General features: G+C 36.5%; 1 protein-coding gene across 1 annotated transcript in view; it reads right to left on the bottom strand.

Annotated features, from left to right (window-relative positions):
* Positions 1-452: 452 nt before the first annotated feature.
* The window catches only part of EEF1E1 (eukaryotic translation elongation factor 1 epsilon 1), an 18,549-nt gene continuing 1,083 nt past the window's right edge, over positions 453-17,918 (bottom strand). The window contains exons 2-4 of the mRNA XM_009279219.1: positions 16,019-16,219; positions 8,304-8,399; positions 453-1,112 (exon numbers count right to left, since the gene is read on the bottom strand). Coding sequence (XP_009277494.1) covers positions 972-1,112; positions 8,304-8,399; positions 16,019-16,219 — 438 coding nt within the window. The 3' untranslated portion in view covers positions 453-971. The remainder of the gene's footprint in view (positions 1,113-8,303; positions 8,400-16,018; positions 16,220-17,918) is intronic.

Genomic DNA, 17,918 nt, shown 5'->3' with positions numbered 1-17,918 from the left:
GTTAATGCAATGTTCAGAAGAAGGGTTTTTTTAAAGACTAACTTCAAACATTATTTTCCCATGGATCAATGACTCACTGTTTTCATGACATAGCGCATCAGCTATTTTCTGGTTATTATTTAGTAAAGAGAATTATTTCACAGAAGGATTATAAACAAAGACATAATTATATTGAAGTTAATTTTATAAGACTCAGATACCACTGTATTTTCTGAATTGGTAAACTTTATTGCACAATATTGATATTTTTGCATTTGTGTGGAAACACCATATGAAGTGAGACATATGCAAAATCTTGAAAAATGCCGGCTTTGTTACCTAGTTTGAAAGAAAATGCTTCTAGAATCAAAATAGAAGTCCATATACCACAAAATGAAGTAGCAAGTGAACTAAGCTTTTAAAATCTTCATTTTCTTTACTGCAGAAAAACTAAAAAGTTTCACAGCCAAATTAAGACTACAGTTTTAAAATAATTTATTCAGTCACATAAATACTTTGTAACATTTGCATGTTCCCTTTTTCATATCCTTGGCACACAATATAGCTCTTAACTTTTACAAAACTAGTGTAAACATCCATGGAAAATAAAATGAAAAGAAAGCGGGACATATGTAAAAATTCAATAAATAGCAAAAGGAGTGAATAATTGAAGGAAAATAAGTCTTTCTTTCCTACAAAGACCATGTAATTATACTTGAATTAAAAGAACTTTTCATTTTTAAAAAATAGTGAATTAACTCAATTTCCATCTTTCTACCATTGTTGCATTTAATCAGATACATGATACAATTCTTTAACTAGTTCAAATTCTTGAACGAACAATAGCAATTCAATGCAATTGTATTATTTGAGGCATCAACAGTTTTGGTTCACATACAGAGGTTACAAACCAGTATTTGCAAGCTAGTGGTTTTGGACAGTATAACTTCTAAACTCCCAAACACCCTTCCAACATGACATTAAGATTTTCCTTAATGAGCATTAGTGTATAATCTGTTCTTGATAAAGATGACATTGGACAGATGTTGTCGGACACCTGGATAATGTTGAATGTGGTTGAACCAGCGAGACACATTAAGGTATTTCTCCTTTTCTTGCACTGTGAGGTCTACCTGCATGGGGAAGAAATACAAGGCACTGCATCATTAGTGTCGTAACATGCGGTAAGGTAAAATAAAAGTGGGTAGTTTTACAGCTGATTTCAGCTCACATGAAAAGTTGTTACAGTCCAGCAGTATTCTATCTTAATTTCACGTATTAAAATTCACAGCCCAAAATATGTATTTACTTTTCATTTACTCAAATGAGCAGACCTGGAGGGTGGAATATACATTTGTATGATAGAGAGGGGGAAAGAGGGCATTAGCCTGCTTGAATTTAACGCATCTATCTATCTATCCATCCATCCATGGGGTTAGCATACAGTATTGGGAGGGGCGGGGAAGAGTTCCATAACATGCACAAGTCTTTCACAGCAATCTAGCAGGTGGTCTTGCCTCACAGGCAAAGTGACTACTTTGTCTTTCAAGGTGTATTATGAGTACAGGAGTAAGGTTTTTTCCCAGGCAATTTCAGGCTGGAAAGGAAAATTTAAAGTTGTTTTCCATTTTGAGCAACAGTCATACAACAGTTACTAAGAAACAGGATAGCTTAACACTTAACTGTTCAGATGTGCTAGGTCCCATTGTTAAGATAGTGATGGCATGATTCGAATTACTACAGTAAGACAAACTGGAAACCCATCCATACTTCATAAACATAAAGTACTATCACTTACTCCTACAGTTTGAGGTCCTGTTGTTCACCAGACTTCTCAAGTCAACAGCACAGTCACTTGCTTATTTTAATCTAGATCTAAACAGCTGCAAGATCAGTCAGGAAGAAGCCTCCAACTATCATATAGCTATCGCAACAGCTCCTTGCCACAGGAATTGTGGCTAAGATGAACGAAGGGCTTCAAGCCTACCTTTACTTTTATCACAGGACTGGCTCAGATAAAGTCATCTACAACCACAGATCTTAACTATACTTTTCAAAGTCTAAGTTCAAGCCAGCAACATCCTCAAAGCTTCACTATAAAGTCTTTTATTACTTCAGAGTCTTTCAAGCCAGCTGTAGAAGAACTATTCCCATCCTGTATCACCTATATTACTGTTCCTTGACTAGCAGTTCTAGGTCTCCTAATTCCTCTGTAATGAAGTTAGCTTATCAGTTTAGACAATAATCTGTTTCCTCACATTAACCTACTACCACTGAACTACAAATGGGGTAGTCCTCAAAAGAGACTACAGAAACTGCATCAGGAACAAAATGTGATCTTCACATCAGCTATCCTATCTTATCTCACCAATACTTAAATCAATCAGTGCCAGATTCACCTCACTTCATTTTCAGTTAGCTAAGTTGTCATCTTGACAACACCTGCAGTCAATGAAGAGGCACACCTGTAGAGGACAGTTTTAACAGACAAATCACTAGCTAGACATGCCTAATATTTTTCGTGTTTAGACTTTTAAAGCTAATCAAGGTTAATCCCCTCCTCAAAAGCTAAACAGATAGCATATTCCTTATGCCTTGTTCTACAAACACCACATTTCATGGATAATGCAGGTTCATTGCAAGTTTGATCTTGGGCACAGGACAGCTGGAAACAAGTATGTTCCAACAAACTTTAAATCACAGAAAGAGCTACACATACTCATTTACTCAGCTATAAGAGCGAAAAGCTGGTGTTCAAAACTAAGTCTCATGTTAAATTTCACCTCGTGACACACCAGCCCTTTTGATTTCAAGAGTTGCCTATAACTGCTGTAACTGCTTCTCCTTACTGTTCTCTCACACAGCCCAGCACTTGGCTTAGAGTTGGAAAGTTTTAAATATGTAGAGGTAAAAAGAAAATAAGGATAGATACTAGAGATGAACCACTGGAAAAATACCGAAGAAGAAGAATTTCAAGGAGTTGCAGGAAGAAATTCTAAACCAATGCCACGTAGCATTAAAGCTCTATTACAGTAAGTTAAGAGTAACTGCAGCAACAGTCGAAAAGCAGGGATCTTGCATCTGCTCCTAAACCCGAGTAGCTCTTCTTCCCACAGGACTCACCTGCCAGAATACAAGCATAGCACTGCACATGTATTTCCACAACAACTTCTGCAATTTTGAACTGTTATGAACCCCAGGTTCAGGCAGTATGAGAAAAATCTGCCTTTCTTGCTGCTGGCATGGAAATGCAACCACTATTCCTACAGCTGTATAGCCTGATAGAAGTGCACAAACCAATTAAAACACAGCCACATATTATTTTTGCTGAGCTAGAAACACAACAGTTAATCAGCATTAGCCAAGTGGAAGAGAGTAACAATGATAAGGGGAAAAAACTCCAGAATTTTTAAAGGCATTACGAACAAAAAGTGGAAGTTATTAAAATGTAACACTGAGTGCTTCACAAATTGCCTGAGCTTCTGCAAGTACAGTATATTCAGGGCAAAAAAACCCCATGCAGTACCATTTAGGGGAAGATGCTTTTGATCACCTGCAATTTGTTATAGTTAACAGTAGTTAGAAGCTGGTGCTTGGTATGAAGCTGTAGAACCATTTACAAAGCAACACAGAGCATGAAAAGAGCAACATGTGTACTCTTAAGTCCATCTAAAATTACTGAAGTGAAGAAAAGTATTTAAGTATGAGCAGATACTAAAAATACTGTCACTTTAAAATCTGTGAATGTTGTACACTTAAAGTTATAATTACAATACCCTTTTTCAAAGTCTTTAATCGGTAAACACTTGGTTATGAAAATGCTGAACTAAACTTCAGATTTTGCAGCAGACAGTATTTCCTCCCCATAATTTTATACTGGTAATTCTCAATCTTCACATTTCTCTGATAAATCAAAAATAATGTCTAGAAAACTAGTCATCCTCCATTCTGTTAGCGTAGTGAAAAAACACATCTGAAGGGCAAAACAGACAGCTACTCTAATAACAAAACCCCTTTTTGTACTCTAGGCACAACAAGCAAGATATTTTTACTTATTTACATAATGTACTCTATCAGTGAAATATATTAAAAAGCACTTTGTGGCATGCTCTACTTTTTACTTGGAACATAACTCTTAGGTTAATTGTTTAGAGATCACTTCCATGGCATTTTTTACAACATTTTGTTAGATGGGTATTTTCTGTTCTTCCTCATTAAATTAGATAATTCCCCCAAGTTAAGAAAGGCTGCTGTTCTGCTGTTAAAATAATTATTTGCTATTAAAGCAATTATTTTAATAGCAAAGAAGCAGACACTCAATTTGACAGGCTTTTTTTTTATGTCATAAAAAAAAAAAAGAGTCTTATTCTTCCACCACAAAGCTCAAAGGGTAACCAAGGTGGTCATCATACAATGAAACTAGAAGAGTTTTTAGAAGGGCTATAAATACACAAGCTTTAATTATATTTGCTTTCAGTAGCATTGGGGGTGCAGGCATAAATTCCCATTCCCACACCCTGCATGTGCATGGAAAGTCTAAAAATACCTGCCTACATCTGCAGTTCTTCAGCATCAGGAAAAGGATAAGATACTATCTCACTTTTTAAATTTAGCCTTTAGATATGAGGGAAAGAGAAAACAAACCCAGTTGAACAGTGTATTTCATGAAATACACGTACTTTCACCTAGTTTTGACTAATTTTCTGCTGTTAAAGGAACATGCTTAAAATTAAATCTTTTCTTTAAAGTAAAACTGTTTTTTGTAATTCAGTTTAAATACCATTTCTAGCATCATTCTTCAGAAGGAAAGCCTGTTATCCCAATACTAAGATAAGCAGCATATCAGTGAATATTAACAAAAATGCATGGCAATCTGTTTATTACAGGAAATGTTCATTATGGAAAAAATTAACTGGAAAATACTACTGCAGTCTCACAATAGTTCAGTATTAGTAGTTCTGACCCGAGGAGAACAACTTTTTGTTTTATACTTGATTTGACCCCAAAATTTTGACTGATCTTCCATTTATTTGTAGATATAAATTTCACCCATAAGTTATTTTCTAGACCTTATTAAAGAAATTTTCGAGTCAGACATACAGATTTGAGTACTACTACTTTGGTTCTGACAAAATTTTTGAAGTATAAAAACAGATCAACCTTTGTCTTGATTATTTCTCTTAAATAGAACTGGACTTGTGCTGTTTGAAAATACTTATGGATAAAAACATAGGGAAACTTTTTTTTATTTTAAATTAAAAAAATAATATGAAAACAAGTTCATTACCACAGGGGAAATTTAATGCTTACTGATTGCCTGAGCTATCCTCAACCAATGCTTCCAAATGCATGTTTTCTCTGCAATCTATGCTTTAATCTAGTAGAACTTCATTGTTCATCATATTTATCCACATACGTATTTAAGTAATCAAAGCATCTAAAGACAACAATATTTATGTTAGATATATGGAGACATGGAATTACATATGACAATGTAAATCACATTGATTGAAAAACTCATTTAGACAGTTAGTATCAAGCATTACACTTTTTGGGTGTTTTGTGACCCATATTATGATGCAGAACAACAATGTATACAATTTAGTTCCTGCCTTATTATTACAAGTGTGTATTTCTAATGAATAGACTCAAAATAGACACAGTCTGCAAGAAGCCTGAAACACTACCTATGAATCTGACTCTCACTCATTAAAATACTAATTCCTTTCCCACAATATGGATTTTTAAACACATAGTACTATTGTGCTTATTAAGATAACTAGAAGGGAGAGGAAGGATGAAAGAAAGGCATACAACTGCAAAATTAAGAGTTGCTGCTGTTCAGCAGACAAACTGATTAGTAAGTTCAAATGGACGAGCCTGGACTGTGAAGAATCAGGTTCTAGAACCCTCTCTGGATAATGGGAAGGGCAAAATGAAGGTGGGAGGAGGGGAGGAATACGAAGATGTATGATCTATATTCAGAAACACTAAAAAAAGAAGATGAAACCACAGGTGAAGAAGTGAGCAACAGGATTGGGTGGTCTTAAAAACCTTTCCAATGAAATGTGCATCAGAAGGTTTTTAAAAAGTTTTAATAATACTTAACTCATTCAGGACGATCATGGTATGTCACTAATATTTACAGTATTCTATTACTAATGTTGTGTTAGTATGTAGTTGTTAGTCTATCAAAAGCAGAGAGATTAATCCTAAAGGTCATTATCAGTAACACTTTCAGATCAATTTTCTAGACAGCTTGATGGACAGCAAGAACTGTGGGTCTCCCCCCCATGCCTCCCATTTCTACCGCCTCTCTTGAAGGATTATAGGAAACATTTATTAGTATTTTGTACAAGGCTTAGCTGAAACAGTGGTGGATATGACAAACTGCTTCCCTGGACCACATCCCATTAAGAGATACAGCAGCTCCCCCCCCCTTAAAGCTTAGGGCAGAGAAGCAGCTCTGGACATACTCTCTTCTCATTACAGGAAAAATAAAAATAACAATGAAAAAAAATCACAGTATTCTACAGTTCAAGATCTTACCTCTATAGTTAAGTACTAATATTAATCAATTCTGAAACCTTCAAAATACATGTAATTCCTAGCTAGTAGCTTCTAGATTTTCCTCTTTATTTAGGATAGCCACCCCATTATTTGCCCTTTATACCTTTCTGAGTCAGAAAATTATCTTCCATGAAATCAAAAACATTTCAGAAACAGATGCTGTACTATCAACTTGTCCCAAGTAGTGTCTGGATGGTTGCAGGCACCCAGGAGCACCAAGTCATTTGTTTTTACCATCTGTTCTATTTCCCAAAGCAATAACTTGTATCTTTTCTTCTTGATTAGGTGGTCTACTCTAGAGCAAACTCTAAATTTAAAATATGCTTGATTTTCCCCTGCCTAAGTTTTTTTAAAAAAAGTCTCATTTAAACTCATACTCTGTTACAGCATATACAGTCATATAAGTACTTTCTAAAAATATGTTTTTTCTACGTCTACGTATCATATATGAAAGGTAACCCATTCTGACACTCTAGTCAACACATCTATCCTACTAAAGATATTTTACAAGGCAAACATGATTTAACAGAATTAATTCTAAGTGACTTACTCTAACGTGTTTTCAAAAACGTTCTGAAATGAAGCTTCCCTTCCCTCTCCTCTGCTTGACACTCTCGCATTTGAACTTCTACTCCTGGACAGTCAAGATACATATACATAAGTTCTCTCTCATTTTTGGTAGTATTTCATTACTTGATCTTCCCCCCTGCCTCAGCCTCCCTTTTGAAGTGTAGCATTCTTGCGCTCTTCTCCCAGAGCTCTGCTTTTAATTGTATAAAGTAACCATTCACCCAGTTGATTCAATTCACCGATTCTCAGGCACACATGCATTTGTCAGAGGCATCTTTTTCTGACTATCCCCTCCCCCCCAATTTTCTAATGTAAAACTGACAGATTTTATCTTCTCCCAAGAATTTAGCAGACCTTTTTGTGTAAGTCCGTTGGTTTGTTTAGTAGTACCCACTCCAGAGAAGGACGGCTCATTTACAATCACATTCCAGCCACCAAAATACAAATAACTTCTACTGCTTCATTTTTAAATTACCACTTGGGGTTCAGAACTGAGGTGCAATGATTTATAAGCACTTCATAGTAAACCCTGAGCTGACTACGAAGAATCTCAGTATCTTCTCCACTCAGTACAAACTTTTTTTTTCTTCCTAAGCACCAGCTCCCCATGTTACTTTCATATTCTGTATGTTATCAAGTCTTATCACTAAGTCTTGAAACACAAACGACATTTTGTTATGGCTCACACTTTCATATGCATTCATCCTTCAGGAACTTGATTTACATGCATCTTTCATAGCACCAGCAGCATTTCTCCAATACTAACAAGGTTAACACTTTCAGTTCTGACATGTCCTTTGAGTTTTATTTATCTATTTCTCCATGTGAGCAGTCATGTTTCAGACGTGAACAAATAGAGTCCTCATACATAGAAACACAGGGATAGGTATCATCCTTGTAACATTACATAGAGGAAATGAAAGCATTCCAGACACTACAAACAATACACTACTTCTGACAGATCCATAGCTAAATATTAAAAAGTTGTTAATTTTTTTACTTTTTAAGAACTTCAAATAAAGCTTTTTTTAAGAAATCTCTCCATTTTTGTTCTGTAAACAAAATTTAGTGTAAACAATAAATTGATCAATTCAGTAGGTTAACTACTACAACAATACACTGCTCTTCAGATAAACAACAATTATGATATTTGTACATATAAAAATAACGCAAATAACACTTACCATGACACGATGCAAGCCATAGTACATCAGAATGTCTGCTAAGGTAAAAATGTTTCCTGCAAGGTAGACTTTATCTTCAAGGTGTATGTTAAGATCCTAAAAAAGGAAAAAGTCATTATACTGCTGTAGTATTGACTTTGTAAGACAAAATATTAAGGTAACTTAAAAATAACAGAAAACTTCCTCTGGAGACCATGCATATAGAATAAACGCCAGCTTTAATTGATCCAAACTCAAAGGAGAAAAACATTAAAAGAAGAAAAAAATTCTACAAAGTGTCAAGATAATAAACTAAAATATCATCATTCTTTGACAGCGAGAATTCAATAAAATTTAAACGTTGGTCTCCAAAGTGCTAGCCAGCTTGCTGCTGGCACAGAATTTTTAATAATTCCCCCACTTACATCCACTCAAATTTTTGTAAATGCAAGTGTGATTTATTTTATATATTAAGCTGACTCCATAGAAATACTTTCAAATCTGTCTTGGCTTCAAATTACTGGAATTCAAAAAATGCAAGAGTTGTGTATGTTTTTTTTTTTATTAGCACATATGACTCAGAAGCACCACTGTTATACATTTAACATTTGATAAGCATAAGGAAAATGCAGTCCTATGATCAAACAAGTGCATATTGCTCTTCCAGCAGCAGCTTCTCCTGTCCTCCAGGACTCACTCAATGCAGCTGGTCAGCAAGGTTCTGGAACTGCAAATGTGTAAGAACCAGGGAAACACAAAGGGATAGTGGAGTGGGAGACAAATAATGTGTTTCAAGCTCAATGCCAGAAACTTGATACCCATCAGCTGGTATCATTTGACACTTGCTTTTATTAATGTTGAAGTCAGTGCTAGCAATTCTTAATGACTGATACTGTCAATTCCATTGCTATCTAAGTCTGTATGAAGAAAGCACTGCTTCAGCATTTTAAGATCATCTCTCTCTCAACAATTCCATACCAGAGGCTATAAGGGTGGGTAGTAGAAGGCTTCCATTTAGGTTCAGTGAATAAATATTTCAAATCTGTATTACTGAAAGACCCTTTTCCATGGCTTTTTGTATGCAGTCATTCTCTGCCAGAAAACAGGAGGCTGACAGACTCATCATTGCTCAAGTGTATCACTTCTGAGAGAGAACACAGGCATCACACATCAGCTCTACCTCTTTACCTGTCCTTCCTTTTCTCTGTATCTTACCTACTTCTCATCTAATTTATACACCTTTCTGCCCCCTACTTCCCTCTAAAGAAAGAAATGTAACAGGAAACAAAATTACCTACTTTAACCCTGATCCCAGCATAAGCAAGCTTTAGTTTTATAATATTCTTTTCAGAAATGTAGGAAAACTGTTTCCCAGCTCTTCCTTGGATTTGGAAACTCTCCCTGTTAGCATTCCTCTGCTGGTTGAAAAGGCTTGTAGTAAATGCAGTCCTTTTTCCTCAGAGACCTCCTTAAGCCACCCCCTCTCCCCGCCCCAGAAACAGAGGTAAGCAGCTTAAACGTAACTAACATTTTTCAAAATGTCCCTGAAATAATTTTTCAGTCTCAATTACAGCATGTACACATTTTAAGACAATCTTTTATTTTGGAAAAAGTCTAGGGCAAGGAGAAGGGGGTTAATAATTAGTGAACAATTTGAAAATTACATTTAGCCTTAAGTACATCGCAATTTTTTGTGGTTCCACAATTTTACTGATATGGAGACATCCTACAGTGCATACGTAAAAAAATCCAAACCACAAAACTAAAATGCTGAGACTTTAAGACATCTGAACTTGCATTTGAGTTTGACAAGTTCGACTCCATTATGCCACCTTGCTATTTCTTTGATAACCTCTTCATGACAGGACCCCTGTACTTCTGTAATATTTAAACATCCTCATGTCTCCTTTGATTTCTTTTATTAGAGCAAATCGGAGAAAAATATTAACCCCTGCATAGTTAAAATTCTGTAAGGTCATCTGCCCCTGGCTATGTAGCTTCTTTTCTTTAGACTGGTTTACTGCTTTGTTCATGTTAGTTAGCTCTCAAATTACTTTAAACATGTAACTACAGTTCTGTGGAATTTCATACACACAACACAAAGGCAAATGCAATGTTAAGAAAAAGCTTGCAGGAAGAAAAAAAACAGAGATCTGTTTACTAGAAAAAAATTCATAAACTCGTCTATTCTGACACAGATTCTCTGACCAGCATTTTTCATTTTGATTAACCAGAAATTCAACATGCGTTATAATGAGAAGTAGGGCCACTGAAATTATATCCCCCCATCCCCCCCTCTCCCACCCCCTTTCTGCTTAGTCTAGGCTACGGAATCAGGATTTTGTAAAGTAAAAAGCTCATTATCTCTAAAGGTACAATCAACGCAGTTATTTCCCTGCTCAAAATTTTGGATTTCTGCATAAAAGAAGTTACGGCATGCCAATTCTTAGTTTTATACATCTTCAAGAGGTAGGCTAGTTTCTATGCAGAAATATTGTTTGTCCAGTTGTTCAGGATGGGTTAATATCATACAAAGAATAAATTTGTTCTTTGAATATACTGTGCATGTATACTCAAAATATTAATCAATTAAAAAAATCCTAAAACTTTAACGGCAAGGTAAGCCATTACAGTGCTAACAATTATTTATTCTGGTTCATCAAATTTTATGAAGTCAGTTAACTGAGCAAATGGAATTTGACAAAAATGGTTTAGTTTTGGATAAATTAGCATTAATTTACAATTCTGTTTTTGAACATGTACTTTCCTCCCATAAAATAGACAGATATTCCAATTTCATTCCGTAAGACAAGCTAATTCAGAAACACCACAGTACAATTTTTTTTTCATGTGCACTAGGCACACTTAGTTAATCTTGCCTCATGGGTTATGCTTCCCATAGATGATTATATTATTGGCTAATAGCCAACTGTGTTAAAATTCCTGAAAAATCAAGCTTTCTTAAGTGACCACGGTCTTAAACTGAAATAGTGTTCCTGTCCTGGAGAGAGTAATGAAAATACAAATACAAAGCTGTATTTGAATTTCTATTACATCCAGGAAATTCAGGTCTGTTAGCTGTCATTTGTATCATTGTCTTTCATGTATGGAATGTCACTACTTAAATTGATTACATATAGACAATCCCAGTATTAAATGGCTGAAATAGCCTTGGAAGTTGCTTGTAACTATATGAACTTATTGTTGCAATCCCTCAGGAAACCCTTTCTCAAATTTCAGACAGGTATTTAGGCATAACTGCAGTGTGATGCACTAATATGCATTGAACAACTGCAGCAATTCAAATTCCATTTTGGGTATGAAGGGGGAAAAAGCAATGGAAAGAAGAAATGTTGCATTATTTATGGACTAGCCGATGGATTTCCATTTGCTTGTTCTATGGAAAAAAAAATCCCATTTACAGCCCGTATCTAAAGTGACAGCTTAACACATCCCATCCACGGCACACTTCTGGCTACCCCACAGTATTGCCTACTATCTTTTAAGTATGCAATCTAATTGTCTGTAATCCAACTCATCCATTAAGGCGACCAAACCCCTTCCAGTCACTGCAAGTTGAGACAGCAGCTCGGATAAGTAACAGTTGCTTCTTACGACAACTTAATAGCTTACAATGGATCTAATCATACTCTGATTTTGTTTTGGATATTTTGTCCACAACACCACATTGCTGATGTACGTACTTCCCTTACACACAGAAGCACATCCTTTCAGTCAGCAATATTCTCGAGGTCATTTATGCCCTAAATGCCTTTATGTCGCACCATGCAAAGACAAAGAGCTGAGCACTCTCAAATGCCCCAGGAAAGGCTCTGACAACGCAGAACCTAAGACAAGGATTCTGCAGCCATATGCAAGAAAAGTAGAATTTCACTGTTGGGGTGTAGCCATATTTTTAATTCTAATGCAAGACTTTTCTGTCTAACTGGCAAACTATGAGCTAAACCTGGTCTGGAAGAATATTATGTTCAACATACTGAGTTTCCTGTAAAAGACAGAAGAAAAATAATCAACAAATGTTGCTCAAATAATCAAAATTCAATCTTTTACACCTGTAAGCGCACAAAAATATCCTGGTGCTAACAGAAAAGGGAGAGAAGTGAACAGGGAAAGTCGAAGTTTAAAAAATGCTTGCTGGACAAGCTTGCCAAAGTGGGTAGGCATCCCATTTAGAAGTCTGTCAAAGAACAGTGTACAAGAACTGTGGATTAACAGCATGGACAGAGCATGGATTAACCTGCTTACATATTTGTGGAAACAGTAATTTTTCAAACAAGCACATTACATAAGAATTGAAGCTCTCTTATTCAGATTTCTCATTGGATTTCATGATTACAGCCAGCCAGCACAGGAAATTAGGACAAAACTAGCTGAAATCATGGAACATTTTTTGTATGAGACACTGAAAGTAGTACACAAAAATTCTTGGTTGTAATTATCCTTCAGAGACTAGAGGTTGCTGTATTTCTGCGGAAGCTTTTCTGTGAATTCAAGTACAAGCTCCCAGTTATTTACAATATGCCTCTGAAGATGGGGTAGGGGGGGAAGAACCCTCAAGTCTTGGATATCTAAAATTGACAAAGCAGAGACATTCAAATCTCCTGAATGGAATTCATTAACATCTAAGTAGACATTTGGTGGCACAAAAGTTTCACAAAGGTTCTCAGTTCCTTCCCAGAAGAGCAGAAAAACTACTAATTATCGAGTACAACAACTCAGTAAGTTTCAGATTTTTTTCCTATGCAGCTTAATTTACCACTAACCAAACATCAAAGCACCAAAGGAAAATGCTCTTTCGTCCTGTGGAAAAGAAAGTTAACATAATGCACTGGATATTATCACCGCTACTGACAATCATCATTCCTACATATCTGCTGAAGAACAGTCCAGAGGTATTTCTCCCATTTATTTTGTTCAGTACAGGAGCTCAAATCAAAGTTAGACAAAACTCCAAAAGCACTTCCATTGACCGCTTCTGAACAGTATGGCATTTACTCTGAATGAATATAAAGAACCTGGTTGAGATGGTCTGACTACTTCATGATTGGTTTTCATGCCAAGCAACAGCTTTAGTCAACACGTCAGTAAGAACAATTTAAGAACATATTTTCCTAAGGCCAACAGAAACCCCTTCCTGTTCAAATTAACAAACATTAAACCAATTATTTATTGATGTTTTTCAGAACCACATCACCTCAGTTAAGGGTTAAATAGAAGCAGCCTGAAGTTTATAGCAGAAGTGACTGAACTGTTTTTGGCACAGCTTATTATAAATTGTGGCTCTAGGCTGCAACTGTCCCAAGACTGCCGTTGTGTATTCCAGACACGTTGTAAAACTTACAGTCTCAGACTTGCCTCCCTATTTTAGTTTTTCTTTTTTTCACCCGTACTCCCTTTTGGCATAGTATACTTTAATGGTAGGCTGCCTCTTTTGCTGATTAATCATGGTGGCAAGAGAACAAATTAAAAAAAAAAAATCTTAATTGCTATACTATGAAATTATTAGTGCTGGAACAATTCCAGAGCAGCCCTGTGTCAAAATAAATTCTGGCCATTCAACATCTGCTAAGGAAAAAAAAAAAACTGTAGGAAAATTTTAAAGTGGTAATATCCATTAGAATATACTTAAGGGCAGAGATTCTCCCTCAAGTGACACTGACTGTTTCTCAGTAAGGAAATTTTGTTTTGTTTGGAAACACTTGATTTACCTACGTATTTGTATTTCAGTACATTGTCTTTTTCTACTGCCAGTGTTGCTAAAACTGAAAGGAGATACCAGCTTCAGCATGAAACCATCATATCTCTGCATCTAGTTTTAATACTCAAATGCAGTTCTGCAAACACCTGCTTTGTCAGCACACACACATATCATCACTTAAGCCATCCAGAGCAGATGTATTTTGTTATATCAAGACAGAAAACTTACTTTTGGTTTTTATATGACAGAAGGGCAAGAAAGGTAAATAATAGTTATTTGTTCTCACATGGTCTTCTCACAGTTTGGGAGAGAACAAAAGGCACCACAAGTTTGCTTGAAAAACAACTGAAATTCTTTATATAATATTTGTCATAAAGGTTTTTAAAAAAAAATTAAACAAACAGGGACCTCTGAGGGCCACCTAGTCATACCACCTGTTCAAAGTACAGCTAAACCTGAAGTTAAATCCTGATTAGTCAATGCCTCCTTCAGTCAAGTTCTGAAAATCCCAAAGGGCAGACAGTTTTCCTGCATTATCTGTAGAGTAACCATGACTGTAAAGGTTCTGATAGTATTTGCACGAAGAAAATAAGACCAGAGATGTTACAGAAAGAGAAGCAATATAAACAAATTAATGCTTAACCAAGAGAAGATACTCCATAGATACAATGAGACCAAGATAATTCAGATTATCTGGGGTGCGAGAGAAAAAATGGTTCTTTTAGAGCTTTCACCAAGTTGATCCTTGTAAAGCAGGCATGATATTCTAAGTCCTCAAGATCAAGGAGGCTGTCAGTTTGAAAAGGACAACGGATTATTAACAAGGTTTTGCTTTGCACCATTTTAAGATGCAAGATTTTCCTTGATTTTAAGTAACACAATGTGTTAACTCTTGAACACTGCTTCAGTTTATCTTTGGTTTCTGCAATAGTTCTAGTTGACTCGGACTCGCCACACCTAACAAAAGTCAGAAGCATTAATTAAGACTCTGCTAGCCTCAAGTAAAGTCAACCTTCCTAATACTGCGCAGCTCACAAAGCTCTTTCTAAACCCAGACTCACTAGTAGCACTGAGCATTGCATACTTTCCATCTAAAACTTACTTTTAAAATTAGAAAAAATAAACTTTAAAAATTGATTGAATTTCATTGCTGTTTCATGTACACTTAGTAAACAGAGCCCCTAGCACTTAACAGTATAAAGCAAATTTTCTCTTCAACTTCTGTTCCCAGAAGACTGCAAAAATACTAATTACTAGTCACAAGGAGTAAGAAGGAAAATAGAGTAAGTTTTGCTATCTACTCCCTGCCATCTGGCTGCTCAAATAACAGGGTGACCCTTGAGATTCTCTTTTCTGCTTCTACCTGTTTAAGAGGAAGTAAGCTTCAGACTACAAGAAAAGTTTAATATAGTAGACCACAGCCTCCATACAAAGTAGCTCGATGTGAAGGGCAGTTTTGCAGAGGTTCCTTTACGATTTCACTTTTCACACACAATTCTGTCCAGTAACTCCTTTTGGTATCCATACCAATTACCACAACATCAAGTATGGCCTGTATTCCATAATTACCAAATCAATAAGAATAGCTCTTAAAACAATCAGAGCAGTGTTATCTTGAAATACAATGCCAACTTGCTTATAACTGAGGTTTTATGAAGACAGTAAGGAACTGGCGTCTTACACGGCTAATAAGAGACTTGGCAGCTGAACAATCTCTCAGCTATCTGGAACACCCTGGGTAGTTTACAGCATTACAGCCATAAAACACTAAGAGCTCTGCTTCATATACTTTAGAGTTTAAGCTGTTTTCCCTCCTGTTTCAGGTTGTTTGGTATTTTTGGTCAATAAAAGTGAAAAGCAACAAGCAGAATAAAAGCCAGTACTTAAAGATACTGTCAAGTCTTCACCGTTTGCTCAGTTTTATTAATTGGTTGTTCACACACACATTAGCACTGCAATCTTCTTCAAGGTCTAGTCACTCCAAAATTCAGCAGCAAGGTAATTAAGTACGCCTTACCTTCAGAATTATTCTAGTGTCTTCTTTACTAGAGCCTCCATCTACTCGAGTCACTCTATATTCCAACCACTGCTGAACGACAGCTTTCTCTTCTGCAGTACTTCCAAGCAGTTGGTCTTTCTTAGCCTGTTTAACCAGGTGGGCAGCTATGGTCATTAAACCTGTCAGACCAGGACCATTGTTTGTTTGAAGAACAGGAACCTAGAAGACAAAACAGAAGTGTAATACTAAACAACTGATTCAAAAAGCAGTCTCTATAAGAATAGCTATTGTTTTTTTATAGTACTTCATCAGAATCTTAAAAGCAATATATCAGAATTTAGAAGTATTCATACTAAAGGTAGTAACATCAAAAAAGTGTATGTTCTCTTTTTACTCTTCGGGGTGGTTTATTTTCAGTTTTTACAGAAGAAATGTATTTAACACATGCACGTGGACAAACCAAGATACCTTTAGCTCCAATTAATCAAATTCTGCCAATATTAGCAAGAGATAGTATTGCTTGTTCTAATACTAGCAGAAATCTTATTAACTAATTTTTAACTCATTTTCAAATTCAGGACTCTAACTTAAGATTGTAAGGTTAGTAGCATCCAGTTTCTCTCTGGGCAGATCACAGTAGCCAGACTTACTGAAATGCTTATTCATACTCACTGTTCTATTGCCAAATACTCTGACAGAAGTTAGTAGTTCACTGGTAACAGGGGAGGACAACACAACACACCTCTAGTTTTAACCATGTATTTGTTAGTGACGTTACCATGTGTTGAACTGTGGGAAAGGAAACTGAACCGCTAAGAGTCAGAAATGAAGTGAATGAATTGAAACTCACTGCAACAGACTAAAGCCCATTCAGTCATTTATGACATCAAATGACAGAAGAGAAACTGATTAAAATGCATTACTTTACGGGTTTTTTTTAAGTGTCTGACCACACAGAGGCCTGTGTTCAGATTTAATTAACATAAGACACAAGTTGAAAGCATAATATTCACCTTGCAGTCGTACCAAGAGTCTTCGACTACTATTCAATTTTTCCATTGAACATGCAGTCAGAAAAACTACAGACAGATCTAGTTACTTGATTTTTCAGACTTACGCTTTACAGTAATAGCATTAAAATACCAGTTGGGTTGTTAAATAATTAAGCAAGCTTTTGCAACCAAAGAATATATATATTGCTGTTCAGGACTCTAATCATAAACAGTAAATAAAGTCAAGAGAAAAACATACAAAAACCTAAAGCAACCGCACAGCTTCTTTTCTCTGTCGTTCTTCTCCAAGAGAATCACGTAAAGGCCCTCACACATTTGGACACCCTCCGCCCCACATTACATTTTTCATGCCTCAGGTGCCTCTTAAACCACGGAACTTAACGTTTCCGTAAGAACTTCAAAACGTCAAGGCATCTACTTTAAAAGAGCAAAATACTTAAGAGCAACAGTTCTTTACTACAGACGTATTTCTGATCTTAACAACGTATCTTTTTCACATAATTTAGCCACACCAGCACAGATATAACTTGCACTGGCACCAGGAAAAGGCAGGGAGAAGGAGAGTGGTGTAAGAACAAGTACATTTTAAGCCGACATCCCTCCAACGACACACGATAACCCTTCTACGGGCAGGGGCAAGAGGTTTCCAGGACCTACGAGTGGATATCGACGCCCCACGCCCACAACTTAAGGCGGGTGGCGAAGGAAAGGGTTGAAGGAGAAAAGGTGAAACCCCCTGCTCAAGGGGAAGAGCTGACCGTGCGGGGATGAGCAGCTGAGGCCGACACCGGGCCCGCCCGCCCCGGAGAGGAGGGGGTTGGGGGGCCCCAGGCACCGTCGCGCCGGCGGCGGGGGGAACCGTCGCCAGGGGACGGCGCAGGGCCGGGCCGGGGAGGCGGGAGGGG

Source organism: Aptenodytes forsteri, unplaced genomic scaffold (genome assembly GCF_000699145.1).
Source record: "Aptenodytes forsteri isolate BGI_AS27 unplaced genomic scaffold, ASM69914v1 Scaffold81, whole genome shotgun sequence".
In the NCBI taxonomy this organism is placed as follows: Eukaryota; Metazoa; Chordata; class Aves; order Sphenisciformes; family Spheniscidae; genus Aptenodytes; species Aptenodytes forsteri.
This window is presented reverse-complemented; position numbering and strand designations above follow the sequence as displayed.